Raw genomic sequence first — 19,171 nt, 5'->3', positions numbered from 1 at the left:
CATTCAGGCTTTCAAGCAGCAGTTCAGCTGAGAGCCACTGGGATGAGAAGACAAGCTTGCAGTCTGGGAAACAAGACCAGCTGAGGAACTGGCGAGGTGAAGAAACTGTGGCTTGTTCTGTCTCTCTGATCTTCCAGCATTCACCCCAATAACTGGCCTCAGGTTTGTTTTTATTAATAAGACCTTCTAAGATTCCTACTATAGTAAAGACTTTAGAAGACACTGGGAAAACTAGGGTTAAGGATATAGCTCAGTTGGTAGAACACTTACTTAGTATGCACAGAGTGCTGGGTTTGATTCCAGCATCAAATAAACCAGGAATGGTGGCCTAAGTTTAAAATCTCAGCACCTGGGAGGTAAAGGCAAGGGACCTGAAGCTAAAGTTCTCCCTCTCTTTCTGACATAAGTTGGGGCCAGCCTGAGCTACATGAAACTCATCTCAAAAAAAAAAAAAAAAAAAAAAAAAAAGCACTCAAAGTATCCAATGAACCAGTCCTCCCTGGTCTACAAAGATGTTAAATTGCATTTTGCTACAACTAAAACACTCCGCCCAAGAGGGAAGAGGGAAGTCCATAAGACTCAATGTACAAGAGTCACAAGCTCCCTCCCTAAGGTTATACAGGCAGCAACAGTTGCTAGGGGGAAGAGGCTTTGCCCCTTGAGTACCTTTCACTCATGTGGCCTGCTATCATTCTTTTGTTTGCTTGTTTTTTGAAACAGGGTCTCTCTATGTAGTCCTGACTGTCCTGGAACTCACTAAACTAGATTGGGTAGAAGTATTTCTTTGGTCTGTTATTGGTGCCCTATCTGGGATGAACAGACAGGAAATCACACAACAGGAACCTTGAACCAAGTGTCTCAGCAAACTCCTATCTTAGAGTGCTATCTAGATAAAAGGTACCAGAAAGATCAGACACTGCTCTAATGCAGAATATACTTCTAAGATGCCTCTAATAGGCCCAGACTTACTTTTCAGTTTTTGGTCATAAACTTACCTGTGCCGGGGGTATCTGCACTGAACTCTACTTGGAGTTCACCCTGCTGAGCCACCCGGGCTTGCTCCTCTAAAACCTGGTTAATAGCCTCCAGTCCTGAAGCCACATCACGGGGCGTCAAGTCAAAAGAGGCTGACTCCTCACATATCTTCTCCTGAGGGACAAAATAAATCCATGTTACAGCAGAGTAGAGCAGAATGGGGACTCTAGGAAGCAGAAGTGAAGACACAAGAGGGACAGAAGACAACAGCCAACTCCCCAGAACTCTAGCTCCTGATCTCTAAAGTCAAAGCTAGTCCAAAGATAACTCACTGACCACACCAACATTTTAAAACATTATTTCACTTGAGTTGCCAAGATTTTGCTATAGGAATATTTATCAACAAAAGCAGTATTTTTGGCTTCAAAAGTCAGAAGATACCACATATCAGTTCAATAATTCCTATAGCAACAGTTGCCTGGAGCCAAGTAGGAAGCAAGGTCCTGCTTGGGGTGGGGTGGACCTTGCTCTCTATCAGTCTCATCTCAGGCTCCACAGCAGCTAAGGGTGAGGCTATTCATTCTAGACAACCCCAAGCAAACAGTGACAGCAGAGACAGGGGTGGTGGAGTCACTGTGATAACATGTGGGTAAAAAGGGAGAAAGGGACCCAGGAGGGTCCAACCACTCTTGTTGCTATTGCCACCAAAGATGAGCAGCTGTCTCCGCAGCAGTTTCCTAAGGGTCAAGCCAAGTAGCCTAAAGAGCAGAGACATGTAAGAAAGACAACAGATGTGGTACAAGAGACAGCAGAGTCAGGATATCCCTACCAACTGGCTAGAAGGGCAGAAGCCCAATGGCAACTGATAGGCCATCAGGGGAGCAGTTAGCATCTGGGTCGGCTTGGTGCTGAGAACTAGGCTTCTGGGTCCAAGGCAGAGCTTCTCCAGAAAATATCTAACAAGCTGGGAGAGATAGGAAACACAGCATAGAAGCTAAGGAGACTCACCACATTGTGGGCTTCATCAAAGATCACGACTGTCCCCTTCAGGTCAATGTTGTGTGCCTTACGACTCTACAAAGAAGGGAAGTTACCATGGGCTGGAGCTGAGTCAAGCAAGGCCAACTTAGAGTGCAGGCCTGCATATACAGGAAAAGAGGGAACCTGAGGCATATGGTAGGCACTAAACATCATAAACAGGTCACACACACATTATGGGAGAAAGAACAAAGGTTCTCATACTCCACTGTAAGGACTGGCACTTGCTCCAAGCTGACTTAAAGCAGATTTACAGTACCTGTTGTAAAATATTTGTATACTGTGTGAAGATGTGGTGCTATGATTGGTATAATAAAAAGCTGAATGGGCCGGGTGGTGGTGGCACACGCCTATAATTCCAGCACTTGGGAGGCAGAGGCAGGTGGATCTCTGTGAGTTCGAGGCCGGCCTGGTCTACAAAGCGAGTTCCAGGACAGGCTCCAAAGCTACAGAGAAACCCTGTCTCGAAAAACCAAAAAAAAAAAAAAAAAAAAAAAAAAAAGCTAAATGGCCAATAGCTAGGCAGGAGAGGCTAGGCGGGACTTTGAGACAAAGAGAGCTGATGTCAGAGGGATGAATCTTGGATGCATGGGAAATGCCAACGGGACATACATGACAGAGGAAAGGTAACTTAGCCACATGATAGAACACAGATTAAGATAAACAAGTTAATTAAATTATAAGAGCTAGTTAGAAAGATGCCTAAGCTAAGGCCAAATTTTCATAATTAATAGTCAGTCTCCGAGTTATTGCTTGTGGGCTGGTGGCCCCAACGAGAAAGTACTACTGCAAGTACCTATCCAAGCCTGACCAAAGTTGGATGCTTATGGCCATCTGTATCAGGGAATTGCTCACACAGCAGAAAGGAGTAGATGCTACAGTCAAGAAGACAGCCAAGGAGCTGGAGAGATGGCTCAGAGGTTAAGAGCACTGACTGCTCTTCCAGAGGTCCTGAGTTCAATTCCCAACAACCACATTGGTGGCTCACAACCATCTGTAATGAGATCTGGTACCCTCTTCTGGCCTGCAGTCATACATGCTATGTACATATTAAATAAATAAATAAATATTTTTTTTAAAAAAGAGGACAGCCAAGTCATCCAATAAGATGGGATTGCCTCTAAGCCTGACAACCTGATTTTGATCCCGGAAACCTACAAGGTGGAGAGGAAGAGAACTGAACCTACAAGTTAAATGTACAGTTATATTTTGTTTTGTTCTGCAACATTAGGCACCAAACCAGGCTCAAGAGCTCTATCACTAAGCTTGGGCTGGCCTCGCTCTCATGATCTTTCTGCCTCAGTCTCCGGAGTGCTGAGATTACAGGAGTACATTACTATGCTCAGCACCACAGCTGAGTTGTTTTTTTGTTTTTTTTTTTTAAAGATTTATTTTTATTAGCCGGGCAGTGGTGGTGCACACCTTTAATCCCAGCACTTGGGAGGCAGAAGCAGGTGGATCACTGTTCCAAAAAAAATTTTTTTTTTTGAGCTGAGGATCGAACTTAGGGCCTTGCGCTTGCCAAGCGCTCTACCACTGAGGTAAATCCCCAACCCCCCCAAATTTTTTTTAAAATTACCAAAACTAACCATGGGGCGATGGCGCACGCCTGTAATCCCAGGGCTCAGGAGGCAGAGGCAGGTGGATCTCTGTGAGTTTGAGGCCAGCCTGGTCTACAAAGCTAGTCCAGGACAGGCTCCAAAGCTACAGAGAAACCCTATCTCAAAAAAACAAAAAACAAAAAACAAAAAAATTTACCAAAACCAAATAAATAAATAAAATCTCAACTTACTCTGAAGCTGCATAGACCTTCCCTATTCCTTCAAGAACTTTCAGTTTCAGCCTTTGCACTTAGACATGCATAGTGAGGACTAAGACTCATTTTTTCCAAAAGAATATCCACCTATTTCAGGACCATGTTTTGAAGATAATAAAAACCACAAATTTCCATTCCCCATCGAATTCCTTTGGTGTGCATGTCAAAACCCTATGCTGCAGTACTGAGCTCACTAACCACTACTCCACTGAGCTATAAGCACAAATTTGCCATTCTGGATTTTCCAATGATTTTTAACCTAGTTCTTTAAAACTGTCATGCTGAGGCCAGCAAGATAGCTCAGCAGATGCCATCCACTGGAGCCTTCTGTCTGTCTACTCCAGTTATCACCAATCTCCATGTGTCCTTCAATAGTATCTTCTGCTATCTACTCCCCCACTCCAGACACAAAAACCCAAGCTGTATAAGAGATACAGGGGAATCCCAAAGAGTACCACCATGATGCCCGGTGCACGAATTATTTTTGAATTCCTGGTATCCAGAGAAGTGCTTAGCAACAAAGCTCAAAAGAAGCTGTTGGGCAAATTAATAAAGCCAAAAAACAATGTGGAAAACACACACACACACACACACACACACACACACACACACACACACAAAGAGATGCCTAGGCTAGTACCCAGCACTGTAAATTCTTGATGAATACTTACCATAAGGATTAGAAGCAAGATGCCCATCAAGTTATTTCTGACACTACAAGTTACTGAACACATGGAGTATATCCTATGGGAGCCAAGAATGTTAACAGAGTGCTTGCCTAACATGCATGAAGTTTTATACCCAATATTACATAAAACAGACCTAGTGGTACATGCCTACAGTGGTAGCCCTCAGGAGGGTAGAGGTAGGAGAATAAGAAGTTCCTCAGCTATATAGCAGGCTAGAAGTCAACCTGAGATACATTTGACCCCATGTTAAAAAAAAAACAAACACACACACACAAAAAAAAACCAACAACTAACTTTAGGACCAATAAGAAGGTTCAGTGGGTAGAGGCACTTGCTGTCAAGTATGACAATCTCAGTTCAATTTCTGGGACTCTGATGGGTGGTGGTGGCGCAAACCTTTAGTCCCAGCACTTGGGAGACAGAGGCAGGTGGATCTCTATGAGTTCGAGGACAGCCTGGTCTACAGAGCAAGATCCAGAAAAGGCACAAAGCCACACAGAGAAACCCTGTCTCGAAAAACAAAACAAAACAAAAAACAAAACAAAATTTCTGGGACTCATATGGTAGAAGGGAGAAGTTCTGATTTCTACATACACAACACACATGTATTTGTGCACACACATACACTAAATAAATAAATATTATATATAAATAAATAATATAAAACAAAAATATATAAGAAAATTTAAATTTTCTTTTTTTTCTTTTTCTTTTTTTTTCAAGACTGTATAACAGCTTTGGCTGTCCTGGAACACTCTTTGTAGACCAGGCCGGCCTTGAACTCATGAGATCCACTTGCCTCTACCTCCTGAGTGCAAGGATTAAAGGTGTGTGCCACCATTGCTCGGCCATAATTTAAAACTCTTTGGTTTTTTTTTGTTTTTTGTTTTTCGAGACAGGGTTTCTCTGTGAGGCTTTGGAGCCTGTCCTAGATCTCACTCTGTAGACCAGGCTGGCTTCGGACTCACAAAGATCCGCCTGCCTCTGCCTCCCGAGTGCTGGGATTAAAGGCGTGCGCCACCACCGCCCGGCTTTAAAACTTTTAAGAAAGAGAAAAAAATTCTAGCTATGTTAAATGAAACAAGTAGTACACAAAAAGACGGCCAGACAAACATACAAAACATCAGGGAGGACAAAAATGCTCAAGTTTCCTGAGTCATCTGCACTTCCTGTGATCTGATCAGTGACTGAGCTGAACTATCAGGATCAAGTGTAAGTGTGGTGGTATTGTGTTCCCCAAAATATTGTACACACTAATAAATTTATCTGGGGTCAGAGAACAGAACAGCCATTAGATACAGAGGCTAGAAAATGGTGGCACTCACACTTTTAATCCTAGCATTCCAAAGGCAGAAATCCCGTCCGGATCTCTATGAGTTCAAGGCCACATTAGAAACAGCCAGGCACGGTAACACACACCTTTAATCCCAGAAATCCAGCCTTTAATCCCAGGGAGTGATAGCAGAAAGAGAAAGGTATATAAGTTGTGAAGACCAGAAACTAGAAGCATTTGGCTGGTTAAGCATTCAGGCTTCTGAGCAACAGTTCAGCTGAGATCCATTTGGATGAGGACTCAGAGGTTTCCAGTCTGAGAAAACAGGATCAGCTGAGGAATTGGCAAGGTGAGGAAGCTGTGGCTTGTTCCGCTTCTCTGATCTTCCAGCATTCACCTCAATAACTGGCCTCAGGTTTGATTTTATTAATAAGGCCTGTTAAGATTCCTGCTACAGGTAAGCAAACACTGACTCAAAGGTAACAACCTGGGCTCTTCTCACTCTAGTCAGCCTGCCTATGCCCAGGTAGCTCAGAATGATGAACCTATTTCTCTAGGTTGTTCATAGCTGCATCTGTACAGGTCTTCCGCCCAATCAGTGATGGAAAAGAGGCCTCCTCCGCACATTTGCTCTCTGAAGACCTAACAAACAAAAGCTCAGCCACTCCAAAAGCCCAGGGACAACCCTGGACATAAGTAATCACCAACTCCTCACCTTAGCATCCAACAAGTAATTGTATGGCATAAAGATGATGTCCGCTTGCTGCTTCATGTTCCGAGAAAGGTAGTATGGGCACACTCTGGATGAAAAAGGAGACAGAAGACCCCGTAAGTCCCTTCACAGGGGATATGCAAAAGGTGCAACCATTACATGAACCATTGTGCCCTCTGATAAAGGAGGAACCTTTCTTTCTGTACACAAAGCCTCGAAGAAATTGGTACCTGGGGAAAAAAAGGGCAGCCCATGTTGAGTTTTTCACTATGTGAAAGTATCATCTGTCTTAAAATTTGATGGTGTTGGGCTTGGTGGTGCACATCTTTATTCCTACCACTAAGAGGCAGAAGTAAAATCTCTGATCAGGCCAGACTGATCTTAAAAATGAGTTCTGGATCACACAGTTCTGGGCCACACAGTGAGACTGTTTCAAAAAACAAATAAGCAAACAACTCCAAAACTTGATGGGATCAGGGAAATGTCTCAGCAAGTAAATCACTTGCCATACAAACCTGGTAACCTCAGTTCGATTCTTAGAATCCACATAAAGTTCAAAAAACAGAACCAATTCCACAAAACTGTCCTCTGATACCCACACCAACCATGCATACATACACACACAAATAATAATGGGCTGAGAAAGTAACTGAGTTAGTAGAATGTTTGTCTGATGTGTACAGCCCTGGGTTCAATCCCCAGTACTATATAAGGCTGACCTAGTGGTGCATGCACCACCTCAACACTCAAAACTTGAAAGCAAAAAGATCAGCTCAAGGTCATCAGGCTAGGGATATGGCTCAGTGAGTAAAGTACTTGCCATAAAAGCATGAAGAACATAGTCCAGATCCCCAAAATCCATATAAAACCAGAAATTATAATCTCAGAGAGAGAGGAGGCAGACAGGACAGTTCTTGTCAGCCTGGCATACTCAATGATAACAAGAGATTCTATTGTAAGGTAGAAAGTAAGAACCAACACCCAAGAGTGTACACCTACACATACCATACACACATACAAAAATTTAAAAATGGGGGGGTCATCTTGGTCACACAGTGAGCTCAAAGCCAGCCTTTTATTTATCTGCCTAAATAAAAAAATAAGAACAAAACCAGAAGTCTCCAAAAAATCAAAATCTAGCCCCATTCCTGGGCACAGGTCACCAGAAACAGAAATATAAGAAATACAAGAAAGAAAAGAAGAGAAAGAGAGAGAGAGAGAGAGAGAGAGAGAGAGAGAGAGAGAGAGAGAGAGAGGATGTAAGTTAGTTTGGTTTCTCCTTGGTATAACAAAGTCTCAAGTCTCAATCTTTCTTTTTTGCAGTAATAGGAAGGGAACCCCAGGGCCTTGTAGAAATCAGGCAAGAACTACATACAGCCTTGGCTGTTAAAGTTTTTCTTATCAACACTTCAATCCAACAAAGCTACAAAAGTCATAGATGTATAAGCAGGCTTGGCAGTGCACACTTATGATCCCAACACATTAGAGGTAGAGGCAAGAGGACCAGTTCAGGGTCATTCTCAGTTATGTAGCAAATCACAATGGTCATCCTGGAGTGGGCTAAGAGACAGGGAACAGGAACTGATTTCATATTTTTCACTTTATATTCCTCAGATCTGCTTAAATTCTTTTTACATTATTAGTTTCATAAAAAGAAAAGCAAACGTATTGTGCTTCCCATATGAGAGCCTATCAAGGAAGGATAAACAGCCATGGCCTCATGGGGAGAGGTCTCACTTGTGTTTGCTTCCATTCTTGACAAGGTCTTCAATGTCCAGGATGGGGGTAGCCAACTCCTGCTCCAGGCTTTTCTCTGCAGGTAAGATATAGAGTAAACACACATGCTCAAAGACCCTGAGAGACACCCTAGAAAAAGAGCTCCTATGAAGCAGGTAACACAGCACTCTACTACCTTTGGACTTTCCAGAAAGAATCCTTACCAAGTAGACCAAGTCCCCACCAGGAGAGACCACAACCTGAAGTGATCTCAAGAGAACCCTATTCTGTACTTGGGAGTCAGGTACCAGTCTAAGATACCAATATCTCCCAGGTTCCAAGCAGCCTGTCTACCCCTGGATATCTCAAAACAGGACAGGAAGGGCTTTATAAGGCCTCCTGAGGTAGAGTGGGGCGGAGAGCCCAGACTCACAGCTTTTCATCATCGTTCACAGAGCATACAAAATAAACTGGACACGGTGGCGCGGGCGCCTTTAATCCCAGCACTTAGGCAGAGATAGCAGATCTCTGTGAGTTCAAGGCCAGCCTGGTCTACAGAGTGACCTCCAAGACAGTTAGGGCTGTTACACAAAGAAACCTTGTCTCAAAAAACCAATAATAATAATAATAGTGCCACTCGCTCTAGCTTTCTACCAATCAGTGGACCCACACTGGCACCAAAAGGAAAGCTGGCACCTCAAATGCATAGCAAGGCATGCAGGCAGAGCCTACCCAGTTCAACTTGTAGTCATTCCATTACTTTTACAAGAAGAGCAGCTCAGGAATAGGCACCATCTGTGCTGGCTACAAGGCACAAGGCAGAAAGGCCCTTAAGGACTACACTGTCATAACACAATCCCCCAACCAGAAACTACTGGCCTTAGGAAGTAACTACCAACTATGGAGCAGCCATATATGGAACCCCACAGCTCCCAGCTCTACTTTCTACTGTGTCCATTTCATGCCCAAACCAGGTATCAGGCTCCCTCTCTGAAGGAAGAACTAAGGCCCATCTCTCAGCTGCTGAGGCTAAAACACAGACACACACACAACCACAATCAGTGGTGACCTCTCAAAAAAATGCCCCCAGGAATAGCAGGACTAGTAAGAAAAGAAGATTATATCCCTCAGCAGTACCATATAACAGATCAGCCATTCAGCTCACACTGTAGCAGAGACCAGTTTGCGGAGATGAGGAAGGGACACCTGTAAAGGGATAGCAAAGAGAAGTAGGGCAAGAAGACACAGGTGAAGATGACAAGAGCTGTTCCAGAACTGTTTCTGAATAACTCTAGGTGGAGATGGTTTGCCATCTTCCTCCAAGGTCCTTCTACTATGCTAAGCAGGTAGCACTCCAGCTCTTTACCACCTTCTTCCTTTCTCACCAACAACACAAGCCTTTTTTGCTGCTTAGTTTTATGTCAACTTGATACAAGTTAGTGTCATTTGGAAGACAGAACCTCAATTGAGAAAACACTCCACCAGATTGGCCTAAGGACAAAGATGGATGTGGAGGAGAGCCCGACTTACTGTGGGTGGTGTCTCCCCTAGGCTGGTGTTCCTGGTTATTACAAGAAAACAAGACAAGCAAGCCACAGGAAGCAAGCCAGTGAGCAGCACCCCTCCACAGCCTCTGCTTCAGTTCCAGCCTCCAGGGCCTTGCCTTGAGTTTCCTACCCTGCTTCCCTGGATGAAGTACTATAAACTGCAAGATAAAATAAACCCTAAGATACCTTCCTCTTGAACCCCCATGAAGTTGCATCCTATTCCAAAGACAGGCAACACTGGCCAGTTAGAACAGACAAGCAGGTTTGCAGATAAGCAATCACCCAAAAGGCCAAGCAGTGAAACAACCAAAGCTAAGTGTAGAAGGAGCTGGTTTGTAGCTCATAAAACTAAGCCCAGAAGCCTAAGATGACAAAGAGATGTCAGAGCTGTTAAGCCAAGTAGAATGGTTCCTTCCTATCATAAGGAACACAGATCCCTGAGGAAGGAGTTGACAGCACAGGGCCATTGCTGTGGTCAAAACTCCCTTGTCCCTCAGGGCCTGTGAAGGGGAAGGACAATGTAGATAAGGGCTAGGAAAATGAAGCTTAGAGGATCAAAATCTGACCTGCACAGTGTGGAAAACTGGCTAGGGCTGTTCCCATAGAACTATACCAGAACCCTCTGGCATAATGCAAAGGAACACTTACATCTACCTCCTTTGCCAGGAGTATGAATGAAGGTAGCCAGGATGAAGCAGAGAGAACGAGTGAATAAAGTAAACTCAAGCCGTGGAATAGGTAAGGGCAGAACCAGATGGGAGGGCTGTAAGCAGAGAGATGGACAAGGTGAGAAGACAGAACACCTTCTAGGGCTAGAGATATGGTTCAGCTGGTAGAACTCTTCTTTAATATACAAAAAACTGTGGATTAATCCCCAGCATTACATAAGCCAGCAATGCTGGCACATGCCTATAATCCCAGTACTTGGAAGGTAGAAACAGGAAGACCAGAAGTTCAAGTTCATCCTTGGCTATAAAGCAAGTTCAAAGCCAGCCTTAGCTATTTGAGATGCTGTCAAAATAGAAAAAGAGAGAAACTATTAAGATGATTTGAAGGTTAAGAGTATTGCTGCTACTGTAAGAACCAGTTTGGATCCCAGTACCCACTGAGATCAATCAGTTCACAACCACCTCTAACTCCAGCTCCAGAGGATGCAATGCCCATATCTGGCTAGGTACCCACACTCATGTGTGCATATGTACACCAACCAACACACACATACTCTTTAAAAAAAAGGGGGGGGGGCATGCTGGATAGATGGCTCAGCAGTTAAGAGAGCTGGCTGCTATCCAGAGGTTCCAGGTTTGATTTCCAGTACCTATGTGGTAGCTCACAACTGTCAGTAACTCCAATTCAGGGGATTCAATGCCCTCTTCATACCTTTGGAGACACCAGGCACTCAAGTGATACACAGACACACATGAAAGCAAAACATTATACATTAAAAAAAAGAAGGAGGAGGAGGAGGAGGAGGAGAAGAAAGAAAGAAAGAAAGAAAGAAAGAAAGAAAGAAAGAAAGAAAGAAAGAAAGGAGGAAGGGAGGGAGGGAGGGAGGGAGGGAGAAAGAGCACCTCCCAGGAAACCCGACACCCATGGAAGAACTTACTTAGGGTAGTCAGTAGTCTCCCACCAGGAGACAGGAGCAGTGGCCAGAGACTATCCATAACCAGGCCATTACAGAAATGCTTGGTGTTATCTGTATATATCTTCCTGTTTCCCACAGACCCCTGATATACAGGCTTGAGGACTTCCAGGAGGTCCTCCCTCTAAGAAGCTAACAAGGACAGGTAATGACAACTCTGATCATGGAGACTTTCCAAAATGGTCACCAGGCCCAGACTCACAGTATCGAGATCAGAAATCTGAGGGCTGGCATAGATACACATCCATATCTCAGGCCTGGACAATCACACATTGAGATGACTAAGAGTCTTCAGTAACATCAAACCAAAAAACAAAGCAAGCAAGAAGGACCAAAGCTGAGTTGCTCACCACAGAGCCATGTTATATCTTCTCTCTCCAAGAGGCTCAAAACAAAGATACTGAGTGATGGGAGACCCTCTCCCCTGAGCTCAGGCTTCTGGCTAGACCAGCAACAGATGCAAAGGCCTCAATTTTAGTGCCCTGGGCACTCAATAAGCATCAAAGAAGATAGTAACCCTCAGATCATCAAAGCCTTAAAATTAAAAGTGCTCCAGAGCCACATCATCTGAGTCCTCCTACTTAATGTGGGAATCTCAGCCCCAACACTTTGTCAAGAAATAAAAGCAACTCTAATCCTATAGAGGCTGAAGCCCTCAGCCATGCAGTCAGTTATGCAGATGTATGACCGTCAGGTTACAGAAAACATCCTAAGAAGCTTGTCTTGTCACAAGCCAGAAAACGAAAGAGAGGCAAGGGGCAAACTCAGGGGAAGAAAGGTAAGTTCAACTCTCATATTGTCAACTGAACAACTTATAGAAGACTCAGTATCCTAGTTCTTTGGGAGACTGGTCAAAGGCCACCTCTGTCAGGCAAAGACTAGGCTCCCAGAGGGAAAGCAGGTACTCAATATCAATCTTGTTTGAACAGGTCACCTGATAAGAGCCATTCCTGAGTGAGACTACATGAGCTCTTCTCTATATAATACCAATGCAGGCAACCCCTCACGTCCAAAAGATAGTACCCAGGTACATAGCCATACTCTGTCCCACAGGGTAAACTAGATAGGTTGTGGTGCTACTAAACTCTAGAAGGCTGCACAAGCCTCACCCAAACTCTGACAACAGGCAGCAGGAACAGCTTTAAGGAGTTGGTCTTACCTTCTACATTGTTGTAGAAATGGCAGGAGCGACTTGCTACCTTCTTGCGGCATAAATGGATCTGTAAGAGGAAAGATAGAGTGCTCACCTGGAATGGCTAAGAAATGGTCCACGAGTGGCCCTCAGCCCTCACCAGCAATTTCCCTATATCTATCTTCCCTGTGTTCTCTAAGCCCTGAACCAGCCCAGCAGGGAGCACAGTGGTCAGGATTATCTGTTGGAGCACAATTCTGTATTCTAAGATCCAGGCACCACCCAACCAGTAGAATCATGGAGACTGAGTGCCCTAAAGCCCACCTGCATGTGGTGACTCTCCTGCTTCTTCACTTCAGGGTGAATACACAGCTGCTCCCGGGAGCCCAGCACACACACCTTGGGCCTGACAAATGAAAGAATGGAAGAGTCAAGAAGGAGCTACCTCAGAACATGCAGATTACAATGTGGTCCAGCAGCATGAGCTGTCCGGAGACACATGGACGCACACAGACAACTTAGGGAACAAAGGAAACAAAAAGGTTAGAATATGTGACTGGTGCCAACTCCACGCTAGGCCCAGCTCTGGGGAAAGAAAAAAAAAACAACGGTTAGAATGTGGTAGGTACAGCAAGAAAAACTGGACAGAGCAAACTATTGTACAAATTCTTTCACATGGGAGCCATAGCAAGATATCAAGACTCAGATAGATTTTGTCAAAAGGCAGATTCTTCTTCCATCATGAACAAAGCTTCCTTGAGGAGCCAAAGCTGACCCTAACCACAGGCAACATGACAGCCCTGCAAGAAGCCTAGAGTTCAAGAACAAGGTCAGCCATAAGTTCAACATTCAAAGACGCTTTCTCACAAGTAATGTATGTCAAAACCCAGCCAGTCTTCATCTCCAATATACACACATACACTCAGTTGGCTACAGAAACAGCTCCAAACCAAGATCATTATGCAGATCATCTCTGGAGGTGTGAATATGCTGACATACCGGTAGGAAGTATTCCGAAGCTCACTGATGACCTGAGTTAGTTGTGAGTGCGTTCTAGAAGCATAGATGATCTTTGGGATGTCTGTGTAGCAAGCTGCACGAACATAACGAAAAGGGGTAGCTGTGAGGCAATATCTGCATGTGTGTTTATATATGCAGCACTGAGTTAACTCAGCCCTGCAGGCATCCACAAATCTGACAGTAGACATTGTGGGTTGCTGTGGTATCCTAATTCCAGGAAAAAAGCTCTGACCCCAGGTATATACCCAGAATGGTGAGTAAAGATGATACAAAATTTTCCTTTCTTAAATCTGTTTCAGAAACAGTGGAAGCCTAAGTGAACTGGCCCTGTCCCAGGCTCTATCCCTTCCCTATCATCCACACAAGAAGCCAGGAGAGATGAGGGATAAGAGTCACCTATCAGAGCCGGCAGTGGTGGCACATGCCTTTAATCCCAGCACTCAGGAGGCAGAGCCAGGCGGATCCCTGTGAGTTCGAGGCCAGCCTGGGCTACAGAGTGAGTTCAGGAAAGGCGCAAAGCTACAGAGAGAAACCCTGTCTCAAACAAACAAAAAGAAAAAGTCACCTATTGGGTCTCCACTGGTAGCAGCAGCATTCCAGGATGACAAAGACCGACTGGCAAAGAGTTCACCTTGAACTCTCTCAGCAATCTTTAGGGAAGAAACAGCATCACGGAGATGTTCCCGCCAGGCCAATGTAGTGCAGAGGAGGCAGAGTGTCTTCCCAGTGCCTGTGGGGCTCTCTAGGATGCCATTCACTCCCTAAATGGAGTCGGCAACAAGGAGAGGAAAAGTAGGGTATGTAAAGAAACGGGGAAAAGTGAGATGACTCTTAGGCGCCCAGCCCACACCCAAAGGACATAAATTAGTTTGTGACATTTTCTACTTTTGCCCTAAAAGTCATAGGTTAAGCCTGCCCTCATTAGCCAGGTATGGTAGTACACACCTTTAATTCCTTGCCTCTGCCTTCCAGGCAGAGGGGAGGCAGAGGCAAGTGGATCTCTGTAAGTTTCAGACCAGGCTGGTCTACATAGTAAGCTGTAGAACAGCCAGGGCTATGTAAAGAGACCCTGTCTCAGAAAACAAACAAGCATACAAAAAAAGACTGCCCTCATTAGCAAAATAATCTCAGAGTATTACCCAAAATCTGACAGCATATTTCAGCCTAATATAAATAGTTAGATGACTAATTAGGTGTCAAGTCTCAAAATAGGAAGCTGTTCTGCAATTCTGGGTCTAGGCATTCACCCTACTTAAACAGAATTTGATGCTCTATATTCCAGATATCAGATGTGAACCTGAGCAAGACACCTGAGGAAAAGGTGATTAGAATACAAGAGGGCACCTCAAGAAACTCAGTGAAAGTTATCTTCCCCACACACCCTAATAGCGAAAGTTTTTTTTATGTCTCAAACAAAATAAATCAACCATAGTGATACATGCCTTTAATCCCAGCACTTCAAAGGCAGAGACAGACAGATCTCTGTGAATTAGAGGCTAGCCTGGCTTATCCAGGACAGTTAGACCCTGCCTCAAAAAAAAAGGAAAAAACTTTTTTTTCACAGTGAGAGCTGGGTTTTCCCACCCTCTGGTAACACTCCTCCAGACCCTAAATGACAGTCACTCCTATCCACTGGACTCAGCACAAACACCATCTACTTGGAAAGGGCACCAAAACATTCTCAAAGCTATCATTACCTGGAATTATCTCTTTTGTTTACTTGTTATAGTCTCCCTTAACATAACCAGAAGCTCTAGTGACCAAAAAATGCAGACAGAGCCTTTCTGGAATGGATGAGGGTAGAGGTATAATAGGGGTCTGCTCAAGGTACACCCTCATTGTCCCCTCCCTACAAGCAATGATTTGGGCTCTGCAGCTTTACCTTCTGGAGACACTCTAGCACCTTGGTCATGTACTCCTGTTGACATTGGTAGGGCTGGAAAGGGAAATCCACTGTCACACCGTCCAGGACTACTCTGGGCATATCAGCCTATATTCAAGAGGACAAAGTGTTGGGCCAAGATGCAGGCTGTTTGGGTCTGTCAGACAAATCCCTCTGAACATCTCAGGGTTTAGCCACTCCAGGTAAGTGCTGGCAACATGTGGCACCAGTTTTCTCTCTGCAGGAATTCCCTAAAACACAGACAAGGAAAAGACAAGCCTTTGTAGCCACAGGCTACACCAATCATTTTAGGAAGTTATTCCTGTGAGGTCAGAAAGCTTGTTATTTCTTATCAAAAGGAGCTTAGAACAGGTCATGGTGGCACACGCCTTTAATCCCAGCACTTGGAAGGCAGAGGCAGGAGAATCTGTGAGTTCCAAGCCAGCCTGGTCTACACAGTGAGTTCCAGGAAAACCAGGGCTATGCAGAGACCCTGTATATTAAAAAAAAAAAAAAAAAAAAAAAAAAAAAAAAGGCGTGCTTGGAGAGGTAAAGGTAACAGCTGGATGATCTCCTAACTCACACAATTCAAATCTACTCTGAAAAAAAAATCTGTTTATCAAAACAACAGGCACATGAATAAGAACAAACACAGTCTACATGCTCTACCCGAAACTCTTCACAAGAAGTCTGGACTAAGATTCTGGCAGCATCCCTCGTGGCCTGCGCCAGCACACTGAAGCACGGAATTCCTCCTGTCTCTGAAGCTCTTAAGATTGGGCTCGCTCGCCATTCAGTCCAGATGGACACCCAAGTGCAGATGAAGCAGCGAGCCAGGCCAGGTGTGGTGACACATGCCTTTGAGGGTTCCAGCCTGGTCTACATAGAATTCCAGGATAGCCAGGACTATGTAGATACCCTGTCTCAAGGCCGGGGATGGGGGGGGGGGGGGGAGTGTAGCAAAACAGATTCATGGTATGTAAAGCCATGCAGCCCTTGGCAAGTCATTCATTTTCTCCAGACCGCCGGGTGCACTCTAAGATGGGACTGACAGGCGAGTGTATCATTCCCCCCAACCCCCGACCCAGAATGCACCGTGGCCCCGACCCAGAATGCACCGTGGCCGCTCTAGAACCGGCGCAAGCGTGGTCTATGACCTCCTACAAGGACTGCTCAGATAAAACTGCCAGTGGCAGGACCTGAGTGACTCCCAGCTCACTTGTCTCGGTGGGGGTGCCTTTCAGAATCCGGGTCTCGAGGGATCAAACAACCGTGAGGACGCCTAACCAGTGTCATCCGCAGTCGGCTGATTAGAACTTCCCGGGCTGATTCGAGGATGGCCGCTAATCGCTGCACTTCCGCCTCCTCCCTTCCGGTCCGGTGCTTTGCTATCCGGGCGGAAACTGTTCCCCAACCTCTAGGCCCGCAGCTTCTCCCTCCTCTACACGCCCCGCGGTAGACCTGGCCCCATCTCTGTATTCTAGCCGGAGCACTTGCAGTTTTCTAGAATCTCGTTCTTCTCCCACTTCTGCATCGTGAGCTCGATCTTCTGTCGTCTACTTGCTCACTTGGCCAGGCCACCACCATTGTCCACACAACTACACAGATCCTAGCTTTCTCATGGTTACTGACCTCGCCTCACAATACAAGTCTATCGTTTTTTATATAAAATCCATAAATGGCTGTATCTTGCGAGTCCTCACTACTTTCTGTCTCACTTACACTGGGTCCAGTTTATTTTCCAATCATCCTCCACCCCGCTCCCAACAGCCAGGGTAAGTACTCTAAATCTCCAGCACCTAGCACTAGTTGACAGTCAACCAGGAGCTCCAGGGAAGAGAGAGCAGCATGTCCTTGAGGGCAGTCCTGACATCAGAGATGTTTGTTTGTTTCTGGCAACCCCAATATGTGCCAAAAGGCACCAGAAAAAAAAATTGATGTTTCAAAGGTTGTCCACTGCCAGTAGACACTTGTTTTAGGACTTTTCTTTGGCTCTCTTTAATACCCAGGTAGTTTCCCACAGATATGCCCATACTCATGCATGTGAGAACATACTTACAGAACACCATGACACATCTGTACACTGCCAGCAGACACTTGTTTTAGGACTTTTCTTTGGCTCTCTTTAATACTCAGGTAGTTTCCCACAGATATGCCCATACTCATGCATGTGAGAACATACTTACAGAACACCATGACACATCTGTACACTGCCAGAAGACACTTGTTTTAGGACTTTTCTTTGGCTCTCTTTAATACTCAGGTAGTTTCCCACAGATATGCCCATACTCATGCATGTGAGAACATACTTACAGAACACCATGACACATCTGTACACTACCAGCAGACACTTGTTTCAGTCCTTTAGACCCTCAGCTGTCACTGGGAAATTGTCAATTAGGGAGGCCATACACAGTGGGATGGGCACCAAGCACAGACAAAACTTCCTGGGATACTTGTGGAACTGAGGCCTGAACTGATTCATGTGCTGCCTGGGTTCATAGCAAGGCAAGTCTAGCTCCACAGCATATAGATAGTTGCTTTGAGGCAGCATGAACAGCTTCCAATGAAACCATTCTGGCAGCAATGAATATATTCTAAAGAGATCCTTCTGATATTCCCTTTGACTATCAGATTATTTAAACAATGGACCACCAAGAAATTGGAATTTCCCAGGAAAGGAATGAAAAGAATGAATTGGTACCAGCTGAAGAAGGGACTTGTCTTAGGGAAAGAGATTTTACACAGTTATGCCAACTTGTCAGACCACTCTGCCAGAGAGACTGAAGCCAGTGACAATGATGGCTGCTTAGTAATCATACCTCTTGTCCTCTAAATAAACCTAAACCTCATGTCAGAACCCTGAAGATCACCTGAGATATCTTCATTGTTCCTCTGCTTAATGTTGCCTCATTGAAGAAATCTTTTTTCTGCTTTTACTATTGCATTGTCTACTTAATTGATGTATTTAGAATCAGTTGTTAAGTACATATTGTTAGGGCTGCCAGAGCCCATGCTCTGATTCTAACAACGCTAGTAACAAATCATGTGAAAGCTATTCTCCTGAATCTAACCTAAGAGATGAGGGGTAAACTGAAGCAGGATATAGCAAGTCTCACACAGGATGCTAAGGAATCTCAACCAAGTCAATAAACTTGGATTTAGTGTCTGCCTTGGCAGACTCCAAGGGATACTCTGTGGACAAAATACTCTCAATCACAGGGTAGATGTAAATCAACCACATATAAGATTGTGATAAGTATAAAGAAAGGAAATAATAGTGAGAGACCTCCCTTGGCTAGAGGCCAAAAAAGGCTTTCACAAAGACTGTTCTGGGGATAGCATGAAAAAGGCCATGTTGCTGGCTCTGGGACTCTGAAAGGTGATGGGACATAACAAACCTTCCAGAGAGTAATAAAAAGCTCAAAGAGACTCATAAGAACAGAGTAAAGAGAAGTTAATCTAAACACTCACTCTGTTCAGGAATATACTGATGCCTGCCTTGAGGTCTAGAAGATTGGAAATAACTGTAATTGAGTGGATCCACCTGCATCTGTCTCCAGGAGCCTCCTCATTGCCAGCAGCTGTCAAGTACCAGGTGTTTTAAACACATAACAGATGTTTTAAAGGTGTTGTTGAATGACTGAATATCCTCTGAGATGCAGAACTCCTCCTAGAGATCCACAGTTACTCAGATCAGTAAAGAGTTCTGATCTGTAAACTTAGTCC

The 19,171-nt window shown here is 44.7% G+C and overlaps 1 protein-coding gene across 15 annotated transcripts in view; it reads right to left on the bottom strand.

Moving 5' to 3' along the window:
* Window positions 1-16,802, bottom strand: part of Rtel1 (regulator of telomere elongation helicase 1) — a 35,620-nt gene extending 18,818 nt beyond the window's left edge. For 11 of the 15 annotated variants that reach the window (XM_036183721.1, XM_036183724.1, XM_036183731.1 and 8 more), the window contains exons 1-11: window positions 16,662-16,802; window positions 15,443-15,693; window positions 14,126-14,321; window positions 13,540-13,633; window positions 12,865-12,946; window positions 12,568-12,628; window positions 8,241-8,316; window positions 6,507-6,591; window positions 5,938-5,958; window positions 1,984-2,049; window positions 996-1,149 (exon numbers count right to left, since the gene is read on the bottom strand). In XM_036183721.1, the coding sequence (XP_036039614.1) occupies window positions 996-1,149; window positions 1,984-2,049; window positions 5,938-5,958; window positions 6,507-6,591; window positions 8,241-8,316; window positions 12,568-12,628; window positions 12,865-12,946; window positions 13,540-13,633; window positions 14,126-14,321; window positions 15,443-15,544 (937 nt within the window). In that variant the 5' untranslated portion in view covers window positions 15,545-15,693; window positions 16,662-16,802. Of the gene's footprint in view, window positions 1-995; window positions 1,150-1,983; window positions 2,050-5,937; window positions 5,959-6,506; window positions 6,592-8,240; window positions 8,317-12,567; window positions 12,629-12,864; window positions 12,947-13,539; window positions 13,634-14,125; window positions 14,322-15,442; window positions 15,694-16,111; window positions 16,302-16,661 lie in introns of those variants that run through there. The other 4 variants (XM_036183725.1, XM_036183736.1, XM_036183722.1 and 1 more) reach the window with 3 other exon arrangements.
* Window positions 16,803-19,171: the final 2,369 nt, after the last annotated feature.

This window comes from Onychomys torridus, chromosome 4 (genome assembly GCF_903995425.1).
Source record: "Onychomys torridus chromosome 4, mOncTor1.1, whole genome shotgun sequence".
Classification (NCBI taxonomy): Eukaryota; Metazoa; Chordata; class Mammalia; order Rodentia; family Cricetidae; genus Onychomys; species Onychomys torridus.
The sequence above is the reverse complement of the archived record's forward strand: the minus strand, read 5'-3'. Positions and strand labels throughout refer to the sequence as shown.